This window comes from Drosophila pseudoobscura, chromosome 3, assembly GCF_009870125.1.
Source record: "Drosophila pseudoobscura strain MV-25-SWS-2005 chromosome 3, UCI_Dpse_MV25, whole genome shotgun sequence".
NCBI classification, from domain to species: domain Eukaryota; kingdom Metazoa; phylum Arthropoda; class Insecta; order Diptera; family Drosophilidae; genus Drosophila; species Drosophila pseudoobscura.
Genome location: NC_046680.1, coordinates 2,020,656 through 2,045,676, shown reverse-complemented (window position 1 = coordinate 2,045,676; position 25,021 = coordinate 2,020,656). Strand labels below are relative to the sequence as shown.

The 25,021-nt window shown below is 40.3% G+C and overlaps 2 protein-coding genes across 4 annotated transcripts in view; both read right to left on the bottom strand.

The window, feature by feature from the left end:
* Positions 1 to 25,021, bottom strand: part of LOC26532507 (angiopoietin-related protein 1) — a 104,765-nt gene that overhangs the window by 59,461 nt on the left and 20,283 nt on the right. The window lies entirely within an intron of this gene.
* On the bottom strand, positions 14,925 to 16,925 carry LOC6899754 (protein O-glucosyltransferase 2-like). Its single transcript, XM_002135746.3, has 4 exons — positions 16,666 to 16,925; positions 15,698 to 16,613; positions 15,220 to 15,646; positions 14,925 to 15,159 (listed from the first exon to the last, which is right to left on the bottom strand). The coding sequence occupies exons 1-3, from the start codon at positions 16,848 to 16,850 to the stop codon at positions 15,236 to 15,238; spliced, it is 1,512 nt and encodes a 503-aa protein (XP_002135782.3). The 5' UTR covers positions 16,851 to 16,925; the 3' UTR covers positions 14,925 to 15,159; positions 15,220 to 15,235.

Sequence of the window (25,021 nt, the reverse complement as noted above, 5' to 3'; positions counted from 1 at the left end):
TACGTCTGCAGCGTCCGTGTCCGTGGTGTCCGCAAGTTCACTAGTTGTCCCGTCTATCCCGATCCCACCAGTAAATAGACGTTCCGGACCTCCGGATATTGCCACCACAGGTACTAGACCTGTGGTGACTAAACCACTGGTGGTAGTCCCACCAAAACGACAAGTTTTTGTTTCACGGCTGGCCCCTGACCTCACATCTAATGATGTAATTGCTTTTATTCAAAGCAAAATAAAAGCCGTGGGTTTAAAGGTGGAGAAATTTAACTTCTAATTTGACACCATTTGCTCCACCAAATTTTGGCCGGAGCATTTGGTGGTGAAGGAGTTTAAGGCTAAGAAGAAGAATAGGCCCCCCATGTCCCTTCCAAATCTTTCCAGTGTGCCACCCTCAACCTCAACTTCCTCTTCCTCAACTTCCCGTCTTGCTTCAACCTTTCCAAAAAACTAACTTCTCTTTTAGTAACCTATCAGAATGTAAGAGGCTTGCGTAGTAAGCTCAGCATTCTTTTCCGGGATACTGTTGCATTTGCTTCCCACGTTGTTGTGTTTACTGAAACCTGGTTATATCCGGACATTCTTAGTTCCGAGGTTTTGGCAGGTCAGTACACAACTTTTAGAAAGGACCGTTCGTCTCGACGTGCAGGAGGGGTTCTAATTGCAGTGGACTCTTACTTCACGTCAGAACACTTCACAGTCCAAGTTCAACAGGAACTGGAATTCCTGTGTGTAAAACTGATTCTTCCCGCTTTCGCTATATTCATTACTTGCTCGTATATCCCACCTTCTTCGGATATTTAAATTTATGAGCAGCACTTGTCCGCTTTAACCGCTGTTTCTTCCTCGCTATCTGATAAAGATCGTATGATAGTTCTTGGTGACTTCAACTTGCCAGGAACTGTTTGGCAATCGGTAAACGAGTCTAGTATCCTAGTGCCCATGTCACGACATGACTTTGTTGACGGCTTGCTTGACCTGTCCCTGTCTCAAGTCAATCATGTGAAAAATTCCTTGGGTCGATTGCTTGATCTATGCTTTGTATCGGATCCGACCATAGTGTTGTTAACCCGAGCCCTTCCGGTCACTATACCTGAAGACGCCTACCACCCTACTTTCGAGGTGTCGCTAGATATAGTACCAACTGTATTAGATCGGTCGAGTAGACTATCTGAACGTGTCCGCTGCTTTCGTAAAGCCGAGTTTGCGAAGCTTAATAACCTCATTAGGGATTTTGATTGGTCCGCTTTGTACTTGTGCACTGATGTCACAAAATGCACAAACATTTTTTACAATGCTCTTGGAACATTTTTTGATTCTTCTTCCCGCTTTCTTGTCCGATTAGATCTGGAAAACCCGCTTGGTTTACAAAAGAGTTATCCAGTCTAAAAAACTTAAAATCAAGACTTTATAAAAAATTTCAAGAAGTGGGTTCTCCTACTTCTCACTCTCGTTATGTAATAGCTCGGTCAAACTTTTCAGTTCTTGATACTCAATGCTATAAGAACTACCTATCTCGATGCAGGATACGTTTTCCTCAGCTATCCCCATCCTCGAATCATTTTGTAATACGTCGGCAAATAATGATCAGGCAATTGCCGATCTTTTTGCCCAATTTTTCCAAACCACTATTCTGAGGAAAGCTACTCTGGTCAACCGTACCCATACGGTTTACCGAGGTCGAACGGCATTTTCAGTCCCTTGTTAAATGAATGTTCCCTACTTCATGGTCCAGACGGGGTTCCAGGTTGTGTACTCAGGTACTGGGCTGAGGCTCTGTGTGGACCTTTGCTTAAACTATTCACCCTGTCCATTGATTCCTCTTTCTTCCCCCCGATCTGGAAGAAATATTTTATAATTCCTCTCCATAAAAAAGATAGCAATCTCCAACTCAGCATGGATTTATAAGGCGGCGATCAACCACCACGAACTTGTTAGAGTTTACCTCTTTCATTATTAAAGGCTTTCAAGGTAACTTACAGACACATGTTATTAATACCGACTTTAGTAAAGCATTCGACTCTGTAAACCATTCCCTTTTAGCGCATAAACTTGACCTTTTAGGGTTTCCGCCCAACCTCCTGACATGGATTTCTAGCTATCTTTGTTCTAGGTCTCAAAGAGTCCTCTTCAAAAACTCTCTCTCTTTACCAGTAAAGGTTTACCCCTTACTCTTCACACTCTTTATTAATGACTTACCTTCAGTATTAACATACTCTCGAGTACTTATGTATGCGGATGATGTTAAACTCTGTGTCCAGTACAAGGACATTTTATTTCATTCTCGCTTGCAATCCGATCTCAATAGCTTTCAGTCATGGTGTTGTGCAAACTTGTAACACCTTAATGCCTCGAAATGCAAAGTTATGACATTTCATCGTTCTAGCCCTTTGTTGGCTCCCTACACCCTATTTGGTGGTTCTCTTGAGAGAATTACCCTGGTGGATGATCTGGGTGTTATGTTAGACCCCAAGTTAAAGTTTTCCGAACACATTTCTACCATGGTAAATAAGGACATGGGCGTGCTTGGGTTTATAAAGAGGTGGTCAAAGGAATTTGACGACCCCTATATAACAAAGACTCTCTATACCTCGCTTGTTCGTCCGATCTTAGAATACGGCTCCTGTGTATGGTGCCCTCAGTACAAAGTACACCAGGACCGTATAGAATCAGTACAGAAAAACATTTTACTCTTTGCTCTGCGGGGCCTTAACTGCGGGGCCTTAAATGCGGGTGTAAGACTCCCATCTTACTCTAGCAGACTGCTATTAGTAAACCTCCCATCCTTAGTTAACCGTAGAAAAATGCTTGGTTTGATATTTATACACAACTTGATCAGGGGTGACATAGACAGCCCTGATCTGTTGAGCCGCATAAACTTCACGATTCCTATTAGACTGACTAGAAATTTTATACCGTTGTTCCTTCCACTTTGTAGATCGAATTATTCCTTGCATGAACCGTTTAGGGTCTTATGCTCGGATTATAATTCCCTCTACCATATTATATCACTCACTAATTCTCTTCCTCTTATTAAATTACTAATCCTTACACACCTTTCTATTAATTAGTAATTGTAGTGGTATTTGTATTTTGATTGCATGCTTAGTTTCTTAGTAAGTTTAGAGCTAATTTTCCTCGAATGTTAGTCTAATAGATATCTTTCTTGCATGTTCGCGTTCGGTTCGGCTACGCACCGCGCGTCATGCGGCAGCGCCCCTCGGTCGGTTGGGCGGGAGGAGGGCTGCGTTTTGCCTGGGATCCGCGCGTAGCAGCCTTCTGCTGGTTTCACACGGGCCACTTGACGGTGCAGTAACTGCATCGCCTCTTGAAAGATGCAGTCATTGCATGTCAACGTCCAAGAAAAAACAAAATTTGAAAAATGTAACACAACGCGAGAGAGCACGTAACCCTATAAGAGGAAAATAGGAAAAAAAGCACTCCCTTGAGTCAAAAAAAAAAAAAAACACAAGGCGAAGTATAATCCCTTTCTCTGGAAGAAAATTGTTTGAAGGGCATTCGCAACACGAAACATTACTGAAGAACAAGCGGAACTGCAATACCTTGCCTTAAAGGGGAAAAAAGTACCAATAAAATAAGAGAAGTTGGTACAAACCGCCTAGTGCTCAGAGAGTATACGAGTTAGAACAACGACATTTTGTATCCGGACTTTCGAGATATGTCCCGGTTACAAGTGTATTTCAAAACTTCGCCCCACAACCTTCCTCTCCCACAAAGGACGAAAATCTTTGGAATCTACAATTTCAAAGATACGAGAAAACCGAAAACGCAGAATCGAAGAGAATGATTATTTCTTCTAGAATGCAGAATCTGAACAAGATCGTATCACTATTATAGCCAGAATAAAGAAAACAATTTCATTTTCTCTCGCTCTGTCTCTCTCTAACACACGTTTCATGGTCGGCTTTACCTATTGCTAAAAGTGAGCGCCTCGATCTCAGAGATTATTAAAGATAGAGTAACCAAATTCGGTATTTTCGCCGCACCCCCTTCCGCACCCACAAAGAACGAAAATCTGAGGCATCCACGAATTTGAAGATATGGGAAAATTAAAAACCCACAATCATAGAGAATGACCATATGTTCCAGATTGTCGAATTTTGATCAGATCGGATTAGTATTATAGCCAAAAATAACAAATCACAAGCCCGACGATACATTTAGACTGATTTTCTGTCTCTCTCGCACACACTTTTTGTTGGGGAGACCCATACTGACTAAGTATCGGGTATAATAGTAGAGGTGCAGTCGTAGCAGCAACTCACAACGTTCCCCCTCTTTTTTTTCTAAAAACATCATCTTTCGATGGCATCATTGGCCATCATTGGGCGACATAATGCTACAAGTGCGATATGCACAGATTCGGTAACACGACTGAGGTGATAAAATTCAATAGCTGCATATGTAGATGGTAACCTTACTAACGTTGTTGAAGTCGATGCCCCCCAGCCATAAAGGCGAATTTTATTAAAATGTTGAATAAGATAAATAGCGCGACCCTACCGGAGCACTGCCTTATAAGTAGTTTACTTCGAGCTGCTCCCTTACCCTAGGTTAAAGTTAAAAGCCTTTTAAAAGACAATCGCAAATCTAGATCGCCATATATTAATCGTATATGGGTCGTGTACAAAAAGGGCACTGATGAGGAGGGCAATAGGAAGAAACGTCTCGTAATGGACTTTCGGAAGCTAAACCAATAAACAGTGGCGAACAAATACCAAATGCCAAGCATCTCAATGATCATAGCAAACTTGGGTACATTCAACAGGAAAACAATTTTGTTTCCAAACATTTTGTTTTAAAGTGAATTACGAGTTTTGCCGACTGCCCTTTGGTCTACGAAATGCAGATAAACTTACTACATATGATTCGCGAAAAATTTTGCATCAATAGCCCGAACGTTTTCCGACATTATAGAAGGGAAAAATGTGTCCTTCAATAAATATAAGTCTAAAACGAGGGGAAACGGTGTGTGTGCTGCTACGGCCGCAACTCTACATCTATACCCGATACTAATATTGAACGACAAAGAGTGTGGGAGGGAAAGACAGAAAATCAGTCAGAACGTGTAGGGCGCATCGTAGCCACTGGAAATTTATTTATAAGGACAGACGTCTCTTTGATGCGTTTCTGATTTTTCCCATCTTTAAAATTGTGGATGCAACAGATTTTCGTCTTTTGTGAAAGCGGAAGGGGGCAGTGCGAAATTTTGAAATGCACTTGCAACCGGATACCAAATTTGGTTTTTCTGGCTCTTATAGTCTCGTAGATCTATGCGATCATCGGGACGGACAGACATACAGAAATGGCTCAATCGACTGGGCTATTGATGCTGAACAGGAATATATATACTTTATGTTATCGAAAACGCTTCTTCTGGGCGTTACACACAACTACTTTTCCCACAAATCTAATAAACCCCAATTTTTAATTATAGGGTATAAAAAAAAACCCCTATCATATTTAGAAAAGTCCAACGACACGCTTTTCAAAACGTAAGCAACAGTCTAGCATCAGTACACGTAATATTAATTATGTAAATTACCCAATTTATAAAAAACCGTTCGAACTATATATCTACGCCTCTGCCTATACCATCAGGACAGTCCTTTCGCAAGGTGGTCGCCCAATACTATTGATTTCAAGAACCCTAAAGAACAGTGAGCTAAACTTCGCTGCTAACGAGCGGCAGCTTTTGGCAATTGTGTGGTCCTTGGTCCATCTACGAAGACTGGGTCAAAAATGTGTTCCAAACACTCACGTTTAAGGGGATCACAACGCTGGAAAACACGCATCGATGAGCTCGGTGAAAAGGTCTTTTATAAACCAGGCAAAGAGGCTCTCGGTATAGGAATCTTCAAAGCCAAAGCCATTAGCCAAAGAGGTAAAACAAGGAGCCGATAACTTCAGGCCGATGATCTAATTCTGCCTAGGACTAGGTATTTGTGCCCTAGCATGTAGCATTGCCAGTCTGGTCGACGAGCATAAACATTATTAAGTGGACCAAATGCTACTTGTGCCGCGTCTCGTAACAGAAAACTCAAGAGGCGCAGCGTCAGCAAAAGTGGTTGTAGGGACACAGCAGCTGCGCAACGTGATACCCGCTTCAGCAGATTGATGCTGTGGCGACTGCGCAGTCCTACGCTTGTATTAATACCTGAACCACGAATTTCCTGCTGTGGGCATGCTAAGAGCCACTCAGGTGTATTTATGCCTTGCCGTGCCTTGCTTGACTATGGTTTTCAGCTCAATGAACCAGCTAACCTACGATGAAGAGCTTACCTTTCTATTAGCTGCAGAGAAATTTGTCGAGAATTCTACATATACGATTTAATCTGAGGAGGGGACTCTATCAAAGAAGGCATTCGAATCCGCCACCAAGTAAAACTGCTGCTGATATAGGACAACTTTCTAATCAGGAAATGATGCTCAAACGATCCTGATGCCTTGAAAGGAGAAAGATAATCCGATTGTGAGAAGGTTTGCCATAATGCCCTAGTTCTGATTGGCTGCTCTTCAAATTTTTCGGAAGTACCAGTCACAAGGCTCAGCGTATTATCAATGAAAGCTAGATTTTACGATCCTACGTTACACCTTGACTGAATTAAAGTCATTTCGTAGCTCTCATTTGTTAGCAGTTTCAAATTTTCCCGTTTCCTTCTGATTCCTCTGGCCAAACATGAACTGGATGGATTTCGCGACGCCAGCACAGCCGCTTATGGTGCGCGCGTATTTGTCCGATCAGAATTGCAAAGAGTATTTTTTTCTTTACATCCACATTAACGTCTTTGTATCCAACAGGGAATATCGGAAATCCTGGAGCGCACGAAGAGCATGACCTGGCATCATCTGGCCTCCCAGCTGAACCCTGCGTACATTTTATCGCGTGGAAGCACTGCTCTGGAACTTTTGGACACACAGCTTCATTTAAATGGAGGCCGATTCGAGCTATTGGACTGTATGAATGAGAGTCTATTGTGCCACAGCTGTGTGGCAACTTGTTAATTCTACACGTCATTTGCTAAGGTACACCGTAATTTCCCAAACGTGTACAGATTTATATCGCTAAAATGATTTTATTCCAAAGGTGAGATCAGATTCTCATCTGATCAAGCGCTGAACTCATTTATTTATACAAAAAATTCAGCTTTCGCACTTCTTCAATGAATACAATGCGCTCAGATTAAATAAGCCTCTTCCAACAGAAGCAACCTTCGTTCTTTGTACCCATTGTTGGATGCCAAGGGACTCTTAAACATCGGCGTTCGTCTTCAGAACTCAGACTTGGAATATGAAGCAAAGCATCCGTTATTGTAGCTTAAACGCTACTCAGTCACCGCAGAAATAATTACACATCATTATCATCTAAAATTTCTTCATGCCGGTCCGCAATTTTTCCTAGCAACGCTCCGTAAGCGATACTGGCCTTTTGGAGGCCTAAAGTCTGTATCGAATATCATCAACAAATGTGTGCGCTGCTTTCGCATGCGACCTAAACTTCTGGACCAAATCATGGCCCCATTACCAAGTGAGTGTGTGCATCAAATTTTGCGGTCCATTTTAAATCAGAAGTCAGGAATCGCTGGCCAACAAAATGCGACATCTCAATATGCTTTGCAACGGTCGGTAGCAACGTGCTGCTGAAGGAGGACAATGCACCAGGTGGCCACCTGGTCAAGTCGACAGCGCAATTTCTGTGGATGACGGCATCGTGAGAGTAACAGTCATTCGTGCAGAAAATGGTCTGGTCAAAAGAGCCATTTCCAAAATCGCCATCCTGCCAATCGAGCCCACCTCGGTTGAAAGTTTGAATCCTTCAACGGGGCAGCATATTCGCAGCAAACCTAAAATATAATATATTATTTTTTCGAAAAATCCCGACATTGAAGTCACATAGAATAATTTTAAGGTAACACTATTGTTCCAATAGTAGTTATCGATATAATTTGTATTGGTACGGAAGTAAAGAATACTACAGTCTGAAGGCTCTTATTTTTTTGATTTAAATTTTAAATTCAAGGGCCGAACTGGGGTGCAAAATACTAGCACCTCAAAATAAACTCAGAAAATTATCATAGAACTCCTTAGGTGTGCGGTTCAACAGATCTGGCAGCTTTTGGATGCAATCGCTAGACTTTGGTACTTTCACCAAACATGGAAGAAGCCAATTATATTGATGATTACTAAGCCAGGATAAGACAAAACGCAGCCATCGTTGTACAGACCAACAGACCTGCTTATTTGTTTTTCCATAATATTTGAAAAAGTTCTCCTGCTGCGCATCTGCCCATACATCCAAAATAGCAACATTGTACCATACCATAGTACCAATTCGGTTTTCGAGAAAAGGACTGAAAGATTGAGCAGGTCAACCGCACACGTCAGAGATTCATACGGCATTTGACGGAAATATTGTACGGCACGATTCCTGGAATTCCTAGACTGCCTTATGTACAAAATAACAAAGCTGCTTTCACAAAACACAAATCTCTAAAATAGAGTCTTTGCGATGAGAGGCAACCTCAAATGACCGCATAATAAAAGCTGGCGTGCCCCAAGGCAGCGTTCTCGGACATCCATGTCTTTTACAACGAGGATATACCTACAAGTAACCAGGTAACAACCTCAACGTTTGTTGATGACACCGCAATTCTTAGTCGCTCCAGATGCCCAATAAAGGCAACTGCCCAACTAGCCTGCCATCTATTTACTGTAGAGAGATGGTTTTAGTTGAGTCTCAACAAACAAAGCGTTTCTCCTTTGGTTTTAAGCAATGCACGAGTCTCACAAGGTAACGATGTAGTTTTCCTGGCCGTCCATTTATACAGACGGCTCACCTGGCGCAAGCACATAGAAGCCAAGAAGAAGTATATTACAATAAAAACGAGGGGGAACGTTGTGAGTTGCTGCGGACACCGCAACTCTACAGTTATACCCGATACTTAGTCAGTATGGCTCTCCTCCGGCAGACGCCACTAATATTAAGCGACACCACAAAGAGTGCGTGCAAGAGAGACAGAAAATCAGTCTGAGCGTGACGTCGGTCGCTGCGTAGCCACTGCAAATTAATTTCTTGCTTTTGGCTACAAAAATGATCCGATCTGATCCAGATTCAGCAAGCTGATAGATATGGTCGCTATCTATGATTCTGCGTTTTTCTCGAATCTGCAATATTGTGGATGCAACAAATTTTCGTCCTTTGTGTGGGCGGTAGGGGGTGGGGCGAAATTCTGAGATATACGTTTTAAAGTGAGATTTGTGAATATCCCCAGATTTGCATCCTTTGCGGGGGCGGAAGGGGGTGTGGCGAAATTTTGAAACAAACTCGTCTCGGTCCGATATATTAGGAGTGTGGATACCAAATTTGGTTGCTCTAGCTTTTATAGTCTCTGAGATCCAGGCGCTAATGTTTTACTCTAAGCAAAGCCGCCTATGCTACGTGTGTGTTAGAGAGAGACAAGGCGAGAAAAAATTAAATTGTTTTCTTGATGCTGGCTATAATAATAATACGATCCAATTCAGATTCTGCAGTCTAAAAGATATGGTCATTCTCTACGATTCTGCGTTTTTGGTTTTCTCGTATCTTTAAAATTGTGGATGCCACAGATTTTCGCCCTTTGTGGGGGCGGAAGTGGGCGGGGCAAAGTTTTGAAATATTTTTGTAGCAGTGACATATCACAGAAGTCTGGATCCAAAACATCGTTTCTCTAGCTCTTATAGTCCTTGAGCACTAGGCGCTGAAGGGGACGGACAGACGGACAGACAGACAGGGCTCAATCGACTCGGCTATTGATGCTGATCAAGAATATATATACTTTATGGGGTCGGAAACGATTCCTTCTGGACGTTACACACATCCACTTTTACCACAAATCTAATATACCCCAATACTCATTTTGAGTATCGGGTATAAAAAGTAATCTCCACTGGCTAATAAGCGTTCGCTCTTCCCTAATCTTGGACTATAATGTCCTCATGTACAACTCCGTGCTGAAATTTATCTAGACTTATGGCTCCGACCAACGTCGACATTACCCAGCAAGCACAGTTGTGAATCCGAAGAACCATTACTCTGGCATGGTATCTCCGTAAGGAGAATATTAAACTCGTTAAAGATGAGATACTAGGACAAAAGGCAAAACCAAAAAGCAAAGCTCGCTTCCTATCCAAATCACCAGATCGCTACTTCAAGTTTTACAACAAACCTTTAACAACATCAGATGTTTATTGCACGTAGCAATGTGCAAATAAAAATAAAATTGAGCCCACCAGCAACTACGAAAACTAGCGCATCCAAACTAGAAAACTGAAAAAGCTGAAAATGCCGTTCCACCTTGGTAAACCGTATGGGTACGGCTTACCAGAGTAGCTTTCCTGGTTGTTGGTAGGTAGTTTAGGAAAATTGGGCAAAGAGATCGGCCATTGCGTGATCATTATTTGAAGATAGCAAGGATGGGTGTGCGGACGTTCTAGACTTACTGTTTACGAAGCTGTAAAACTGTTTAGGGTCTTGAGAAAAACATATAAAATACACTTGTAACAGTGCGATATCACAGGAGTCCGGATACAAAATGTGTTTGCTCCAGCTCTTATAGTCTCTGAGATCTAGGCGCTCATTCTAACGGACGTACGAACAGACAAGCGGACAGACAAACATACGAAGCGATAGAGCGCATCGGCTTTGGATGCTGATCAAGAATATATATACTTTATAGTGGGGTCGGAAACTTTTTCTTCTGGCTGTTACAAACATTCACTTTCACTAAAAATCGAATGTTGAGAGACACTTCGAAAGTAGGATGGTAAGCTTCTTCAGGTATACTGAGTGGAAACGCTCGGGTTTACAAAACTATAGTCGGAAAACAAGGATTTTTTGACATGATTGACTTGAGACAGGGACAAGCCGTAAACAAAGTCATGTCGTGCCATGGGAACTAGGTGACTAGACTCGTTTACCTAAGACCAAACAGATTCTGGCAAGTTGAAGACACCAAGAACTATCATATGATCTTTATCTCATGGCGAGGAAAAAAAGTTTTTAAAGCTTTTCGTAAATTAAAATATCCGAAGAAGGTGGAATCAAGTAATGACGATAGCAAAGGCGAAAATAATCAGTTTTACACACAGGAATTCCAGCTCTTGTTGAACCTCGACTGTGAAATATTCCGACGTGTTGTTCTACTCCAATGATCAGAACCCCACGTCGATACCGACCTGAAAAAACTTCGGATCTAAGAATGTCTGCTTTTAACCAGGTCTCGGTAAACACAATAACATGGGATGAAAATGCGGCACTATCCCGAAAAAGAGTGCTGGCTTACTGTGTAAGCCTTTAAAATACTGATAGGTTACTACAAGAGGAGAAGATCGATTTTTTGGACGAGTGGAAGTATGGAAGATAAGAATGTCACGTTGGGCTGATTTTGACTAGTGAGAGCTATGGAGACAACGAGTTGGGGAGGCGCTTATCTTAAAGAAAGTTATCTCCCTGGCATAAGAGAAGTTCAACTTCTCCACCTTTAAGCCGACGGCTTTTATTTTGCTATGTATAAAACCAGGTACGGCATTAGATGTGCGGTCAGTGGCCACCGTTCGACGAAAATGAACTTGATAATGAAAACATTACATTTCCAAAACTGTAAGATTAAACTAAAATGTTTGTATGGTCAAGAGGCATTAGCTTTTCTAAATTATAAAGTTATTTAAAAGTAGGCTTAACATACCAGAGTATGTGTGAGAGTGGGGTTGGCGCACGAGCGAAGCGATTCCGTAGAGGATTATTAAATAATTAATAATTATAATATAATTAATACTTAATATAATAATAACCAAGAAATTTTAAAACAATGGATATATTTATGTTGTAAGAGATTTAGTTGCAAATAAAAGATCAAGCGGATGATATAACGGGTCAGGGTGACCAACAGCTACAGATAATATTGCAAGTGAAGGATCAGATATATGATCAGACAATAAACTCCAGGAAAACTTCTTGGAAGCTCGTCGAGACGAGATTAAAGAAGTGGAAAATTGTAATCGAAAACCGGAGAATTGGAAAATCGTCTGGATTATGCAAGAGTAAATGGAAATGGGTATTCCTGTCATAGCTATCTAAATATCCGAAGCTCGCTACTGCTATTTATGATGGCTGTGTCTGGCATTCAATTATATTTTCTAGAGGATACCAGATAAAAGCTTTTTTCCACGGTATGTGAGATCGGAAAACGCGCTTCACTATGGTTTTTATGCCCATCACTCTTTATATGCCGTCCATCGCCTAAAGAGCATACTCTACAGGCTGAGGTTATCGAATGTTATTAATTAAATAATTAATTCAATGGAAGTTGCTTCGTTTATCATAAAGTAGGAAATGCGGCGAGTATTCCGGGAGTGGAAATCATTACCAGGATGAATAATTTGAAACTAAGTACTCTCGAGGTACACTTGTTTTAAAATCTTACCATTCGAGACATGGTGTGCCGACACTAGACACATTTATTTCTCATTCAATAATTCAGAGGCGATTGGGAAAGAGAAATGTGGAGACATTGAATGGGATGCGATTATAAAGGAATTCAAAATATTTTGATGAAGAAACCTCCTTTTAACACATTAGAAGAGAAGAAACTAAGTTCGTGAGGATAGGAAAACTGATCTGACGTTGCGATCGTTATGCTTTTTTAAAAGGCAGCAACGAGGGGCCGCGGGTAAATTTAACCGCTCGACTAAGAAGCACCATTCAAGAGTGGCAGCTGTAATACTTGGAATCGATACAAGACATCTAGTTCCATTGAATGAAAGCATAGAGCGGTGGAATAAAGCCGCTTCCAATTTGGATATTGATAGAATAAAGGCCCAAAAAAATCTAGGAACTACACCGACTCCGATATTTCATGAATTGTTTACTTCTGCGGCATGGAGATTCCCCAAATGTTATCCGATTCGTGTACATTTTTTTTGTGTCAATAAATCAATTCCTGACAAAATTAAATACCACATATTTTGATGTCATGTTCATATATTTAATATTATATTTTCAACCATCATGTAGTAATTTGAGCAAAAGGAGGAAAAAAATGCAGTAAAATAAAAAAAAACCGATTTCTTTAACATAAACAAAATTGTAACCAATAGGTTATTTCATATTTCATATTTCATTTCTATAAGGCCCTAGACATTCTCTATCGGATTGAAGTCGGGGCTGTTAGATCGCCAATCTAAGGTCCCATTCCGGCTTCAAAATTGTAATCTGTCGTAGAAAAATAATCGAAACTAGTTAGAATGTATTTTCAATACCAAAACGTCATAGAATCACTGACACAGAGTGATGATGACAAGGTACAGAATATTCCTGAAAGATGGAATCTTTTTCCCTCAGCAATTGATTTCAATACTGGGCACAACAACTGGCCACTGAAAATAATTTCTTTATACTTTTTTGTATGTACCATACATTTAATCATTATTAGTGATTCAGTTGTATATTTAGATATGCATCCCCATATTTTCCCCATCAGTCTCATCCGACAAAATGTTTCGTGACCACTCAGATTCAACACAATTTTATTTTTCTTTAGTCCAATTTAAGCGAGCTTTCTTAATTTGACTATTTAGAAGTGACTTTTTCGCAAGTGTCATTGGCATTAAGCCCATCTCCTTTAGAAGGCGCTGTATAGTTCGAACTAAAATTTCTTTTGCAACCGATCCTGAGGTTTGTTTAATGATAACATGATCTTTCCTTATCCCATTAATTTGTTCTATTCTAATTTTATTTTTTTTTTCACGTTTGATCAAAATGACCTAAAAAGCGTTACAAACGTGTGATTTAAAAAAAGTATAAAACCAATTCTCTATTTTATATTCCTAACACCAGAAATATGTTCGGTAAGAACAAAATATATTTTATATTAGCATAACAGTAGAGGTTGAGTATCGGGTGTCTTGGGTGATCTACTGGCATTGGTGTGATTTTAAATACGAAGAGGTTTATTTTCTTTCTGTAGAAATATAAAATGGCAATTTACTTTAAAATCCGATAGCTCTCTTTAAAGTTATTATAAACCCCAATATTTTTTTAAGTTTAAAAGTACCAGCTGTAGATGCTAAATATAATTATAAAATAATTATATATACAGTACATCTTCATAAAGCCTATATTAACTTACGAAAATGAGTAGCCCAACACTAGTTGTAATCTCTATTCTACGTTTTTGGCAAATAAAATCAATTTTTTCCAACAAAGCAGCATTGATAATTATAATAATGTCCGCTGGATATTTATATGGGCTCCAATATTTGAATAAATTGTTATGTACTATCAAAGACTATACAATACCAAGATGTTGCATGAGCGACCAAAAAGCTGTTCTATGGCGGGTCCTAACATTAGAACCCAAAAGGCAAGAGGCAGCGCGCGGGGTTTCAATTCCCTTTTCGCCTGTACTTCGTCTCTACCGCGACCCCGCTGCCCATCGGTTTCGTCTGTTCGGCAATTCTGGACTCTCGAGCCTCAGCACCGTCGAAGCGGTGGTCGCGGATCGCCGATGTCTTTGGAGCGGCACAGTGGGACCTTTGGCCGTCTCAGCTTGCTAAATTAGTTAGTGAATATGAGTTCAATAAATATTTTCACACTGAAAAAATGAGTGCTTATATCTCCTAAACTAGAAAATTCTCTATTAGATGCGTACATTAAATTTATCTAAAGCACTCATACAATTTTTAGACTGTTTCGGCTGAGTCCCCACTGTGCCGCGCCAAAGACATCAGCGACCACGCTGCCCTACGGTTTCGGCACGCAGACTATTCATATTTTGTTTTTGTATTCTTTCTCTCGAGACACACCGACTCGACGCTGACCGAGGCATTGACGAAGCCGAGTAGCATTTCGGAGGCGAAGGTAGCGTAAAAGAGAATTAAAGTAATAGCTCCTCGCGACCGTACCATGAAGTGTCAAACGAAAACTGAAAAAGAATTTGTTCCTCATGCAACATCTTGGTATTGTATAGTCTTTGGTACTATGCAGCTATTTATGTTTTCGTTAATTTCAAGTATGATTAAATCTTGTGAGAAAATGGTTTCTGTACATATACATATGGATGTATATATATGTATGTATGTACTTATTCATCTGATTGGTTGAACGTCCTGAAAAAAGAATCGCAAAAGTGAATCGTCAATAAATTAAATGTATGATTTTGTAAGTACCTAAAACATGTACAGCTTATAGTTCATCCCTATTCTGGCCTTTTTCACATGAGCATGAGTAGCTTAAACTTAGTTTTTCCATATCTGGGAGAACTTTGACTGGCGATATAAGGCGATTGCTCCATTCTTTAAATAGTGTCATGTGATAGCAATAGATGTGCTGAGGTAAAAGGTTTTCCTCAACAAACTTCCGCGCAGTTAAAGCGATCTCCTTTGCACGTATGTCGTTGTCTTTTGCCCATCTTATTTTTTCTATGATATCGCTAAGATCTCGCTTGATTGGCACATAATGTTTGTACGGCAGCAGCTTGCTATAAAAATGCTCATAGTAGGGCGATTCTTGTTTGAATACTAAGGAACCACCAGCAAGGAGATAGGGTAGCCGATATGCTGCAACTGCCCCATCAATATTCAGCTGATATTTATACTAAAAATATATTTATGAGTGTAAAGTAAAGCGAAGCTTTTTTTAACATACCCTGAAAAACTCCATAAATGATATATGAGGCACTCTGGGACCATATTTTTGTTCTTCATTGCGAAAAAAGAAAAAGTTGGTAATAGATGCATTGATCAAGTCTGGAAATTTCCTGGCCAAATCGATTAATTTTAGCCTTTCCCGCCTGGAATCTCGACCGCGAAAAAACCCTATTTCTTCTTTGTTGTCCCATGGAATATCAGTTTGCTGAACTGAGAGCATATCTAACATGACTCGTCCCATGTTCTCCAACGTCGACTCGGTTATATCGTAAGTCGGTAACGTAATGTCATAACTATCATCACTTCCACACCAGGAAAATATGGGATAGGGTCCTGAAGTCCTTTGTTGGCCACCTTTTCTTGAAAGTGGCCAATCACCAAGATTTAAATAAAATTCCATTTCTGGTAACCAAACTACACGAGCAAGCGCTGATAACGTTGCATCCATAAACATCTTAAAGCCAGTATATTTGCCAAAACATTTTCTCCAAATTTGTTGCTGTTTGACTACATAGTGGCATAAAGAAATACTTTCAGGGGCGTTATATCGTTTTAATATATTCTCTCTAATGGCACTAAAGTTTACGCGTTTAAATAAATGCAAATCCCAAGATATCTGTTTTTCTTTTAAAAAATCCGAACATCTATTATTCAATAACCAAATATCTAAGTTCTGAGGGCAGTAGCATCGCTCTGAATATACTTTATTCTGTATATAATACGGAGACTGTGCCACGTGCGAAGAATTGTATTTTACACTAATTTCCACTTGTTCGCAAAAATCCGCAATCGTGTAGCGAACAATAACAGATCCATCTTCGCGGTCAATATAATTTATATTTGATCTGCATTTCCCATCCTTGGAATAGCCATCGATGCTCACTTGAAAATTTATATGTGTCATGGACGTAATTCTGTGAATAATTTATATTAATACTTTTTTGACAATAATTTTGGTTTACAAACTTTTTTCCATTATTGTCGATGGCGTGAATAAAAAAATATCGAGCTGGTAGAACAATATCGTCAGGCTTGAGTCCTGGCCCCCACACCTGTGTTTTTGCAACATCTAGTATTTGGTTTTGACAATTCGATAACAACAAAAAAGTTGAGATTACGCAGTATTGAAGCGAAAACATTTGGTAGTTCATTCGCAAAAGCAAACAAAGAATTTGAGTTAGCGATGTACAATAACCGATGCATCTTTTGGCTAGAGATGTGAGTTGTATCGATAGATTTTAATATTTAGTTCTGCCACCAACCATACAGTATATGCATAGCTAGATGCGCCAGTTCAAACAACGAACAGCTAACACAGAAAACTAAATCCCAGTGTTCGGCTTTGGCGTAACGCTTTGCGTGGGTTAGTATAAAACGCAAAATATATTTTCACAAAAATATGTGATTGTATGTTCTTTCCTTTTTATAGGGTTCTGGGTTTCTGTTTTGCTTCCAGCTTATTTGAATGTAAATATATACGCATTCACTTTCTCTCAAAATATTTAAAGATTAGAAGGGATGAGTTGGGAAACGGGACACTTGGGCGTGGGAAATAAAATAAAAGCTGTTATTTCTTTGATTTATACTAAAAAATACTAAATATTACAATAAAAATTGCACCTTATCCATATTTTAGACTGGTGTTTAATAAATTATACAGGCAGGCTCCGTTTTTCATTTACTTTTGCGGATTACGTTTTCAGCCAAAACGTTTCGTTTTCGTTTTAAGGTGTTCCATTTTTCACATATTTTTTTATCGATATGTTACATTTTGAAGTCCGTATTATATTGGGCGGGAAACAGCTGTGCTCACCCAGATGTTCTGTTAAGCGCATGTTACAAGCACAGTCTGAGCTGTTACATGCTCATTTGTGCTGTTATACGCAAAAATTTATTAATTGCCAACGTTCCGATAACCAAATCGGAATGCGTCAGCTGCTTACACCAAAACGAAATTTGTTGTTGCTGTGGCCAATTTTTTCCGAGCCAAATTTTAGGTTTGGTTAAAATAAAATTATTTATAAAGAAAGCACAAGTTAAATTACCCTGATATAGGTATCAAGTTTATGTTAATGCATCAATAAGTCATCTATTTTTTTCCTATTGCAATTAAGGTTCGTTTTGTTGTATAAAAAGCCGTTTACTTTTCATTTCGTCAACGAAAATGTTTTCGTTTTGAAAACGAAGAAATCTTGCGGAATGGGAAAAAGAGAGCCCCAATTTATGTGATTTCAAAAGTAAATCGGAAAACTTTTGTGAATGTGAAAAACGGAGCCTGTAAATGCCGTCGGTTCTCGACTTCTTTTTTTTATCACATGTAATAAGTGATTTGAACTAAAATGTTATATATTTAAATATACGATCTAAGAAAAAAAATATATTTTCTTAAATAAACATGCATACTTATATTAATATGAAACGAGTTTTACATGTATTTCAAATCAATTGCGCTTTCCGATGGGAATGTGCAAAGAAAATATTTAGATGAGTGTCGCACCTTTAATACTGACATGGACAATTCTTATAATAATTCTACATAATTCTATTTTGAAATATCTTATGAATGTACAAACATATGTACATAAATATATGTTTCTGTTTATTACATTCGTATATTGCATGAGGCTATTCAAAATGGTAGGTGGCGAGCTTCTTTAAAAAGGGTTAATATTCTCAAAGGCGCTCAATTGTGTGGTATGTACAAATGTATGCGCGTAAGACAAGTACACAATTTGAATTTCCCTCTGGTTCGTTGCTTTGATTAAGAGTATATTAATTTCTCCCCCTTTCTGACTATAAGCGAATATTGCACCACTAATGAAAATCAATAACAGCTGATATAAAAATAAAAATAATTATACAGGGTCCGGTTTTTACATACTTTTTAATTTTCACCCGAAACGTTTTGTTTTTGTTTTTAGGTGCTCCCGGGCATGATGTAATTATGCAAGGTGGTCTCGTCGGCAAAAGTCAGTCCCTTAACGTATGCTAGCAATAAGTGCGAGTGAAATGCATATAGTATAGTGAGTGTAAGTGAGACGGCATATGTCGATGTTGATTAACCCTTAACAGGCCCGTGGGGCTTAAAATGTTCTTACTATAATACAAAGACTTGAAGTTTTTTTTATAGTTTTATTTTTAACAATTTTGAATTTGCAAGCAAACGTTGCTTCTGACTTTGCATGCATATTTTTTTGTTAAGGTTCTTAACTCAAGAATAATGATTAATCATAAGTTTTATCTAATTACTCAAAAATAATGATTATCTGTGAAGAAAATCGTAAAAAATCAAAAGTTTACAAATCATGGCGGCAATGCAGAGATTGTACACAAATAAAAATTTTGGTGTAAATTGTGTTTTTCTAGGTCCATTGAAAATAAGAGATTTTTTTATTAAAAAAAAAATAATGATTATTTACGGTCCCTGTTAGATACTATACGTTAGAGGGAATTATAATCCGAGAATAATTCAATCTACAAAACGGAAAGGTCAACGGTAAATAATTTCTTGTGGATCTAATAGGAATCGCGTAGTTTAAGCAGCTCAACAAGTCAGGGCTATCTACGCCATCCTGGATGAAGTAGTGAACAAAAATCACACAAAGTATTTTTCTGTGACTAACTTAATATGGAAGGTCTATTAAAAGCAACCTGTGATGGTAAGATGGTAGTCTCTCACTTGCTTGCCAGCTAAGGCCGCGCAAAGCAAAAAGTTGTTCTGTACTGATTCAATTCGGTCTTTGTATACTTTGGATGAAGGCCCCATACACAAGAGCCGTATTCAAAGATCGGACGAACAAGCGAGGTATAGAGAGTCTTTGTTATATAGGGGTCATCAACTTCCTCTGATCATCTCTTTATAAACCAAAGCACGCCCATGGCCTTATTTGCAGAAATGTGTTTAGAAAACTTTGGCTTGCCATCTAATATAATAATACAGATCATCCATCAGGAAAGCCATCAAGGGGATAGAACGATGAAATGTCATAACTTTGCATTTCGAGGCATTAACGTGTAACAAGTTTGCAAAACACCATGACTGAAAGTTATTGATATCGGATTGAAAGCGAGAATGAAATGAAATGTCCTTGTACTGGACACAGAGTTTAACATCATCCGCATACATAAGTACTCGAGAGTATGTTAATACCGAAGGCAAATCATTAATAAAGAGTGTGAAGAGTAAGGGGCCTAGGGCCATCTAGAGCCCTGTGGTTTTCCCGAAGAAACCTTTACTGGTGAAGAGAGAGAGTTTTTGAAGAGTACTCTTTTTGAGTCATGAGGTTGGGCAAAACCCTAAAAGGTCAAGTTTATGCGCTAAAAGGGAATGGTTTACAGAGTCGAATGCTTTACTAAAGTCGGTGTAAATAACATCCGTCTGTAAGTTACATTGTTACAAAGCCTTTAATAATGAAAGAGGTAAACTCTAACAAGTTCGTGGTGGTTGATCGCCGCCTTATAAATCCATGCTGAGCTGGAGATATAAGTGACTTGCAGAGATGTTGCAAGTGCGGAGTTAAAACCTTCTCAAACATTTTGGGAATAGCGGATAACTTTGCTATACCTCTATAATTTTTTGCGTCGGACTTTCTCCGTTTTTATGTACAGGAATTATAAACGATTCCTTCCAGATCGGGAGGAAGTAAGGAGAATCGATGGATAGGGTGAATAGTGTAAACAAGGGTCCACAAAGAGCCTCGGCGCAGTACCTGAGTACACGACCTGGAACCCCGTCTGGAACCGGTGAAAACACCGGCTTAACTAGTCGTATATCATTAAGAAGGGAACATTTATTTAACAAGGGACTGAAAATGCCGTTCGACCTCGGTACACCGTATGGATACGGAAGTCCAGAGTAGCTTTCCCCAGAATAGGTGGTTTGGAAAAATTGGGCAAAAAGATCGGCAATTGCCTGATCATTATTTGCCGACGTATTACAAAATGATAGCGAGGATGGGTGTGCGGACGTTCTACGCTTACTGTTTACGAAGCAGTAAAATTGTTTATGGTTCTGAGAAAAACTCGGCTTTACGGAAGCAGCGGACACATTCAGGTAGCTTACTCGACCGAGCCAATACAGTTGGTTTTATATCTAGCAACACTTCGAAAGGAGGATGGTAGGCGGTATAGGGAGTGGAAGGGCTCGAGTTCAGAATGCTCTGGCCAACATTTAACAGAGCAAATGGTGTCAAAATGATATGGGGAGACACTTATCTAATAATCCAATTTTATATGAAGACCATGCAGTAACTCTGGAGATAACCTTTAGCAGCAGTTTGTCATGGAATAAACATATCTCAAAGGCAACTGGACGTACATATGATCTGTTACGCTAGTTTTCTAAGAATAAATCTTTTTTGCTGGAAGAAATAAGACTATGCATTTCTAAAGACATTCTCATCCCCAACATCATTTATGGTGTAGAAATTGTTGGTAATTGTGCCGGTCGAGACAGACGGTCAAGTACGGTGCATGTTGGGGAGAGTGTCAGGCCATGAGATGCACGAGGGAAACGAAATGAAAGAAAGGTGGAAATAGGCAATTAATCGGTTCCCTATCGTTCTGAGGGCTCAAAACAGGACATAGTTCGGGATATACGATTCAAAGGCAAAACAATTAAATTCTCATCCCGGAAAAGAATCTCACCTAAGATATAACCTCAATTAATGTTAACTAGTAGTGATTTATTTCTTTAGATTCTACTAAATAAAGCAGAGATATCGGAACACATGCTTTGTGAATGCCATATAATGTCGACGAGAGCGACCTAGCAACATTGATTTCGGGGAGGAGCTGGAGTCCCCCGACAGCGACCTGGAAACAACTATGGTGGAGGTGAGCCTCAGGAATGTCGCTGATACTCCTGCACCATTGTAAGGCAGCATGCGCTGCTCTACGGCACCATCTAGCCAAGGGTGCTAGATCACTGCTAGTGCAGAAGCATTGATACAAACGAAAGGGTACCTCTACAGTTACTTACTGACCACTCAGATGGTCTTATTCAGCCAGGGGTGATCCTACTTTTATTATTAAAAACTGCAAGGAGGTCTTGGACCTCACGCTTGCCTCTCATGAGATACAATGGAAAATTGTATCCTGGAGGGTCCTGAAAGAACACTACTTCTCAGACCATAGGTACGTGGAAACTGTATTTTTTTTAAATTACTTAAACCAGTTCAATTCCGGAACCTTAGGCGGACAAACTGGACTCGTTACTTGTTTAGAAATGAGACTCGTAGTTTTTATTTCAATGTTCATGTCTATTACAACTGCCCTATTCATACGCTCATGTGTGTATTGCACCGCTTAGGTAACGATTTTTACGCGCATAGCTGTGTTGTTATTGCTCGTGTCCAAAACATAGCTCTAATGTTCTCACACGTACAGCTAAAGCCCGCAGCTGCACACGAATACAACGATGTGTACCGTTTTGCATTGGACCGTCGCATCGCCTGATCTTTTAATTCTCTTTTGGCTCGACTTCTATTGTGGAGCGGAAGTTAGTCGAAATCTCTGGATGAAACCAACCGCACGCAAAGTTTATACCGCCGCATCATAGAAAACCCCCTCCATTCATATACATGTGTAACATAACCACACATATTTAATAACCAATATATGAAAATAAACAAGCTCAATATATTAAAAGATTATACAGTCCACTAATTCATAACCATAGCAAAATTTGGTCCTTCGAGCCGGATTTCCGCGTTTGAGTTTATTTTATATACATATTGAGTGATATCGTTAACCGCTGTTCGCCATGAAGGCCCTAGTGCATCGTAGCTACGAAGGCTCAATAGTTTGTACAGTCATGTACTTCTGTGCAAACATTATAGCACAAGTTGGACCGACTGGTTGCAACTTTCAACCGCTTTATGGAGCTCTCTGAAGAGCTGGTCCAATCTAATGATGAAGATGAATACGTGGATCCAGATTTGGATATCCCCGAATATGAGAAACGGTTCTTTAGTGCGCATATTATTTTCACTGAAGCCATACGTGACCGGAGCAGTCACGATAATGAGCACGACAACTCAAATCTACTGCTATCGAACACTGTGGAACGCTTGTTTGAGGAACAAACTCAACTTCTGGAGAGGATTCGGGACTCATCGGTAACCACAGAGCTGCAGTTCGAGAAAATACGCATTTCGACGTTTTCCGGTAGATACGAGGATTGGTGTCAGTTTAGTGACTTGTTCTTAGGCTCAGTCGACAAGAAGAGTAGTCTGTCCAAGTGCCAAAAGTTTAATTATTTGAAATCCTATCTAGATGGTGAAGCGTTGTCTCTGATAAAACATATTCCCATATCGGATGCTAATTACCAGGACGCATGGGAGAGGCTCGAAAATCGCTATAAAAAAATCACTGATTGCTCGTTCGTTCATTCAAAACTTTCTTTCGTTGCTAACCGCAAAGGGTTCAAACATCGCCGAATTGCGTAAAATAGTCGATACCGCCGACGAAAGTATACGTGGTCTACATGCGCTGAGCTGCGACAGCTGCGATTGTACTCAATTCAAGGCTCTGGATGTTGTGGACCGCCGCAAGTTCGCAAGGGATGGTAATTTGTGCTTCAATTGTCTAAGCCGATCTCATCAAGTCAAGGAGTGTAATTCCACAAACACGTGCCGTCTGTGTAAGTCGAGGCACCACACTCTTGTTCATCCAAAGGTCATATGCTCTGTCACGGCTTCCGCTGATGTCAATACATCCGCTGGCTCAACCGTCCAGTTTTCCTGCTGATGCTGATCCTGCCGTGGTCAGACATCATACATTGGAGAGGAAATTCGTAGACAAGAGTCAGGCCATATTGCCAACGATTTTGGCCACTATAGTCGACTCCTGGGGCAACGAGACAACCTGCAGCATACTGCTGGATACTGATTCAACTATAACGATGGTCGCCGAATCATTTATTCAACGAATTGTATTGCTGCGCACGCATGCTCATATACAGTGGTTGGTCTAGGCGCAAACTCTGCTGGGGTTACTAGAGGTCGTACCACATTCACGTTGCTTTCCCGCACAAGCTCAGCCTCAGTGGTGGTCACAGGTCTGATTATGAACACTTTAACCTCCTCGATGCCAGCCCAGCGGATCGAGTCGAACGCTCCGATGTGGGAAGAGATTCGTGATCTACCCACTTGGTAAACCAGGCGAAATCGACGTGATTTTAGGAGGTGATCAGCTTTGAAACATTTACACTGGACAACGCAAAGAGTTTGGTTCTGAATATCCTATTGCAATTTATACTCATTTTGGTTGGGTCATTACAGGCAGCTACCATCTCAGTAGTGATGCTCCCAACCACGCACTAGCACATCACGTCCACGAGGATCTGGACACGTTGCTTCTATCGTTCATGGACATGGAAATAGCTCAACCAAGTGACGCTATCATTGACGCAGTGATCCCGCTGAGCAAAATTTCGTTCATACGCACGCCCGCAGAAACGATGGCGTGTTCATCGTCCAATATACGTTCAAGGAATCTGCCCCTCAGATGGGACCCACACTGCCACAAGCACTACGCCGCTTTTCTTCTCTCGAGCGGAAGTTTCGGAAATTTCCTAGGCTCAAACAACAGTATGTCGACTTTATGGAGTATTATATACAACGTGGACACATGGAGGTGATTCCTTCTACTACCGTCAAAAACGATCCCGGCAACCACAATTACTTAGCACACCACACAGCATTTAAACCAGATAGCACCACCACGCAATGCCGAGTTGTATTCGATTGCTCTGGGGAGGACTGCAATGGATCTCCACTTAATTCACGACTACACTTCGGACCAGCTATTCAAAGGGATTTACTTGGAGTATGTCTACGTTTCCGTCAGCATCGCTATTTGTTTTGTTCGGACATTGAGAAAATGTTTAGAGGCATCCTGGTTTCAGAAGATCACACGTATTACCAACGGATTGTCTGGCGAAAGGAGGAGACTCGATCATTATCGACTGCTGACCGTGATGTATGGTTTAGCGTCTTCACCGTTTTTGGCTGTTCGAGCTCTCAAGCAAATCGCGCAAGATCATGCCGATCTTGACAAAACGGAGTTTGCGGTCTGAGATTGCAAAGATCTACGATCCACTGGGGTTGCTTGCCCCCACAACTGTATTTCTAAAGGTTCTCTTTCAAGATAGTTTGCTGAGCTCGGTCGAATGGAACGAACCACTACCCGCGCAGCTATGCGCACGGTGGCAACAGTTTGTAGGTGAAGTTCATTTACTGGAACGCTGTAACATACCTCGCTACCTATCCTCGTCACTTCAAGCAACGAAACTGCATGGATTCGCCGATGCTTCGTCTCA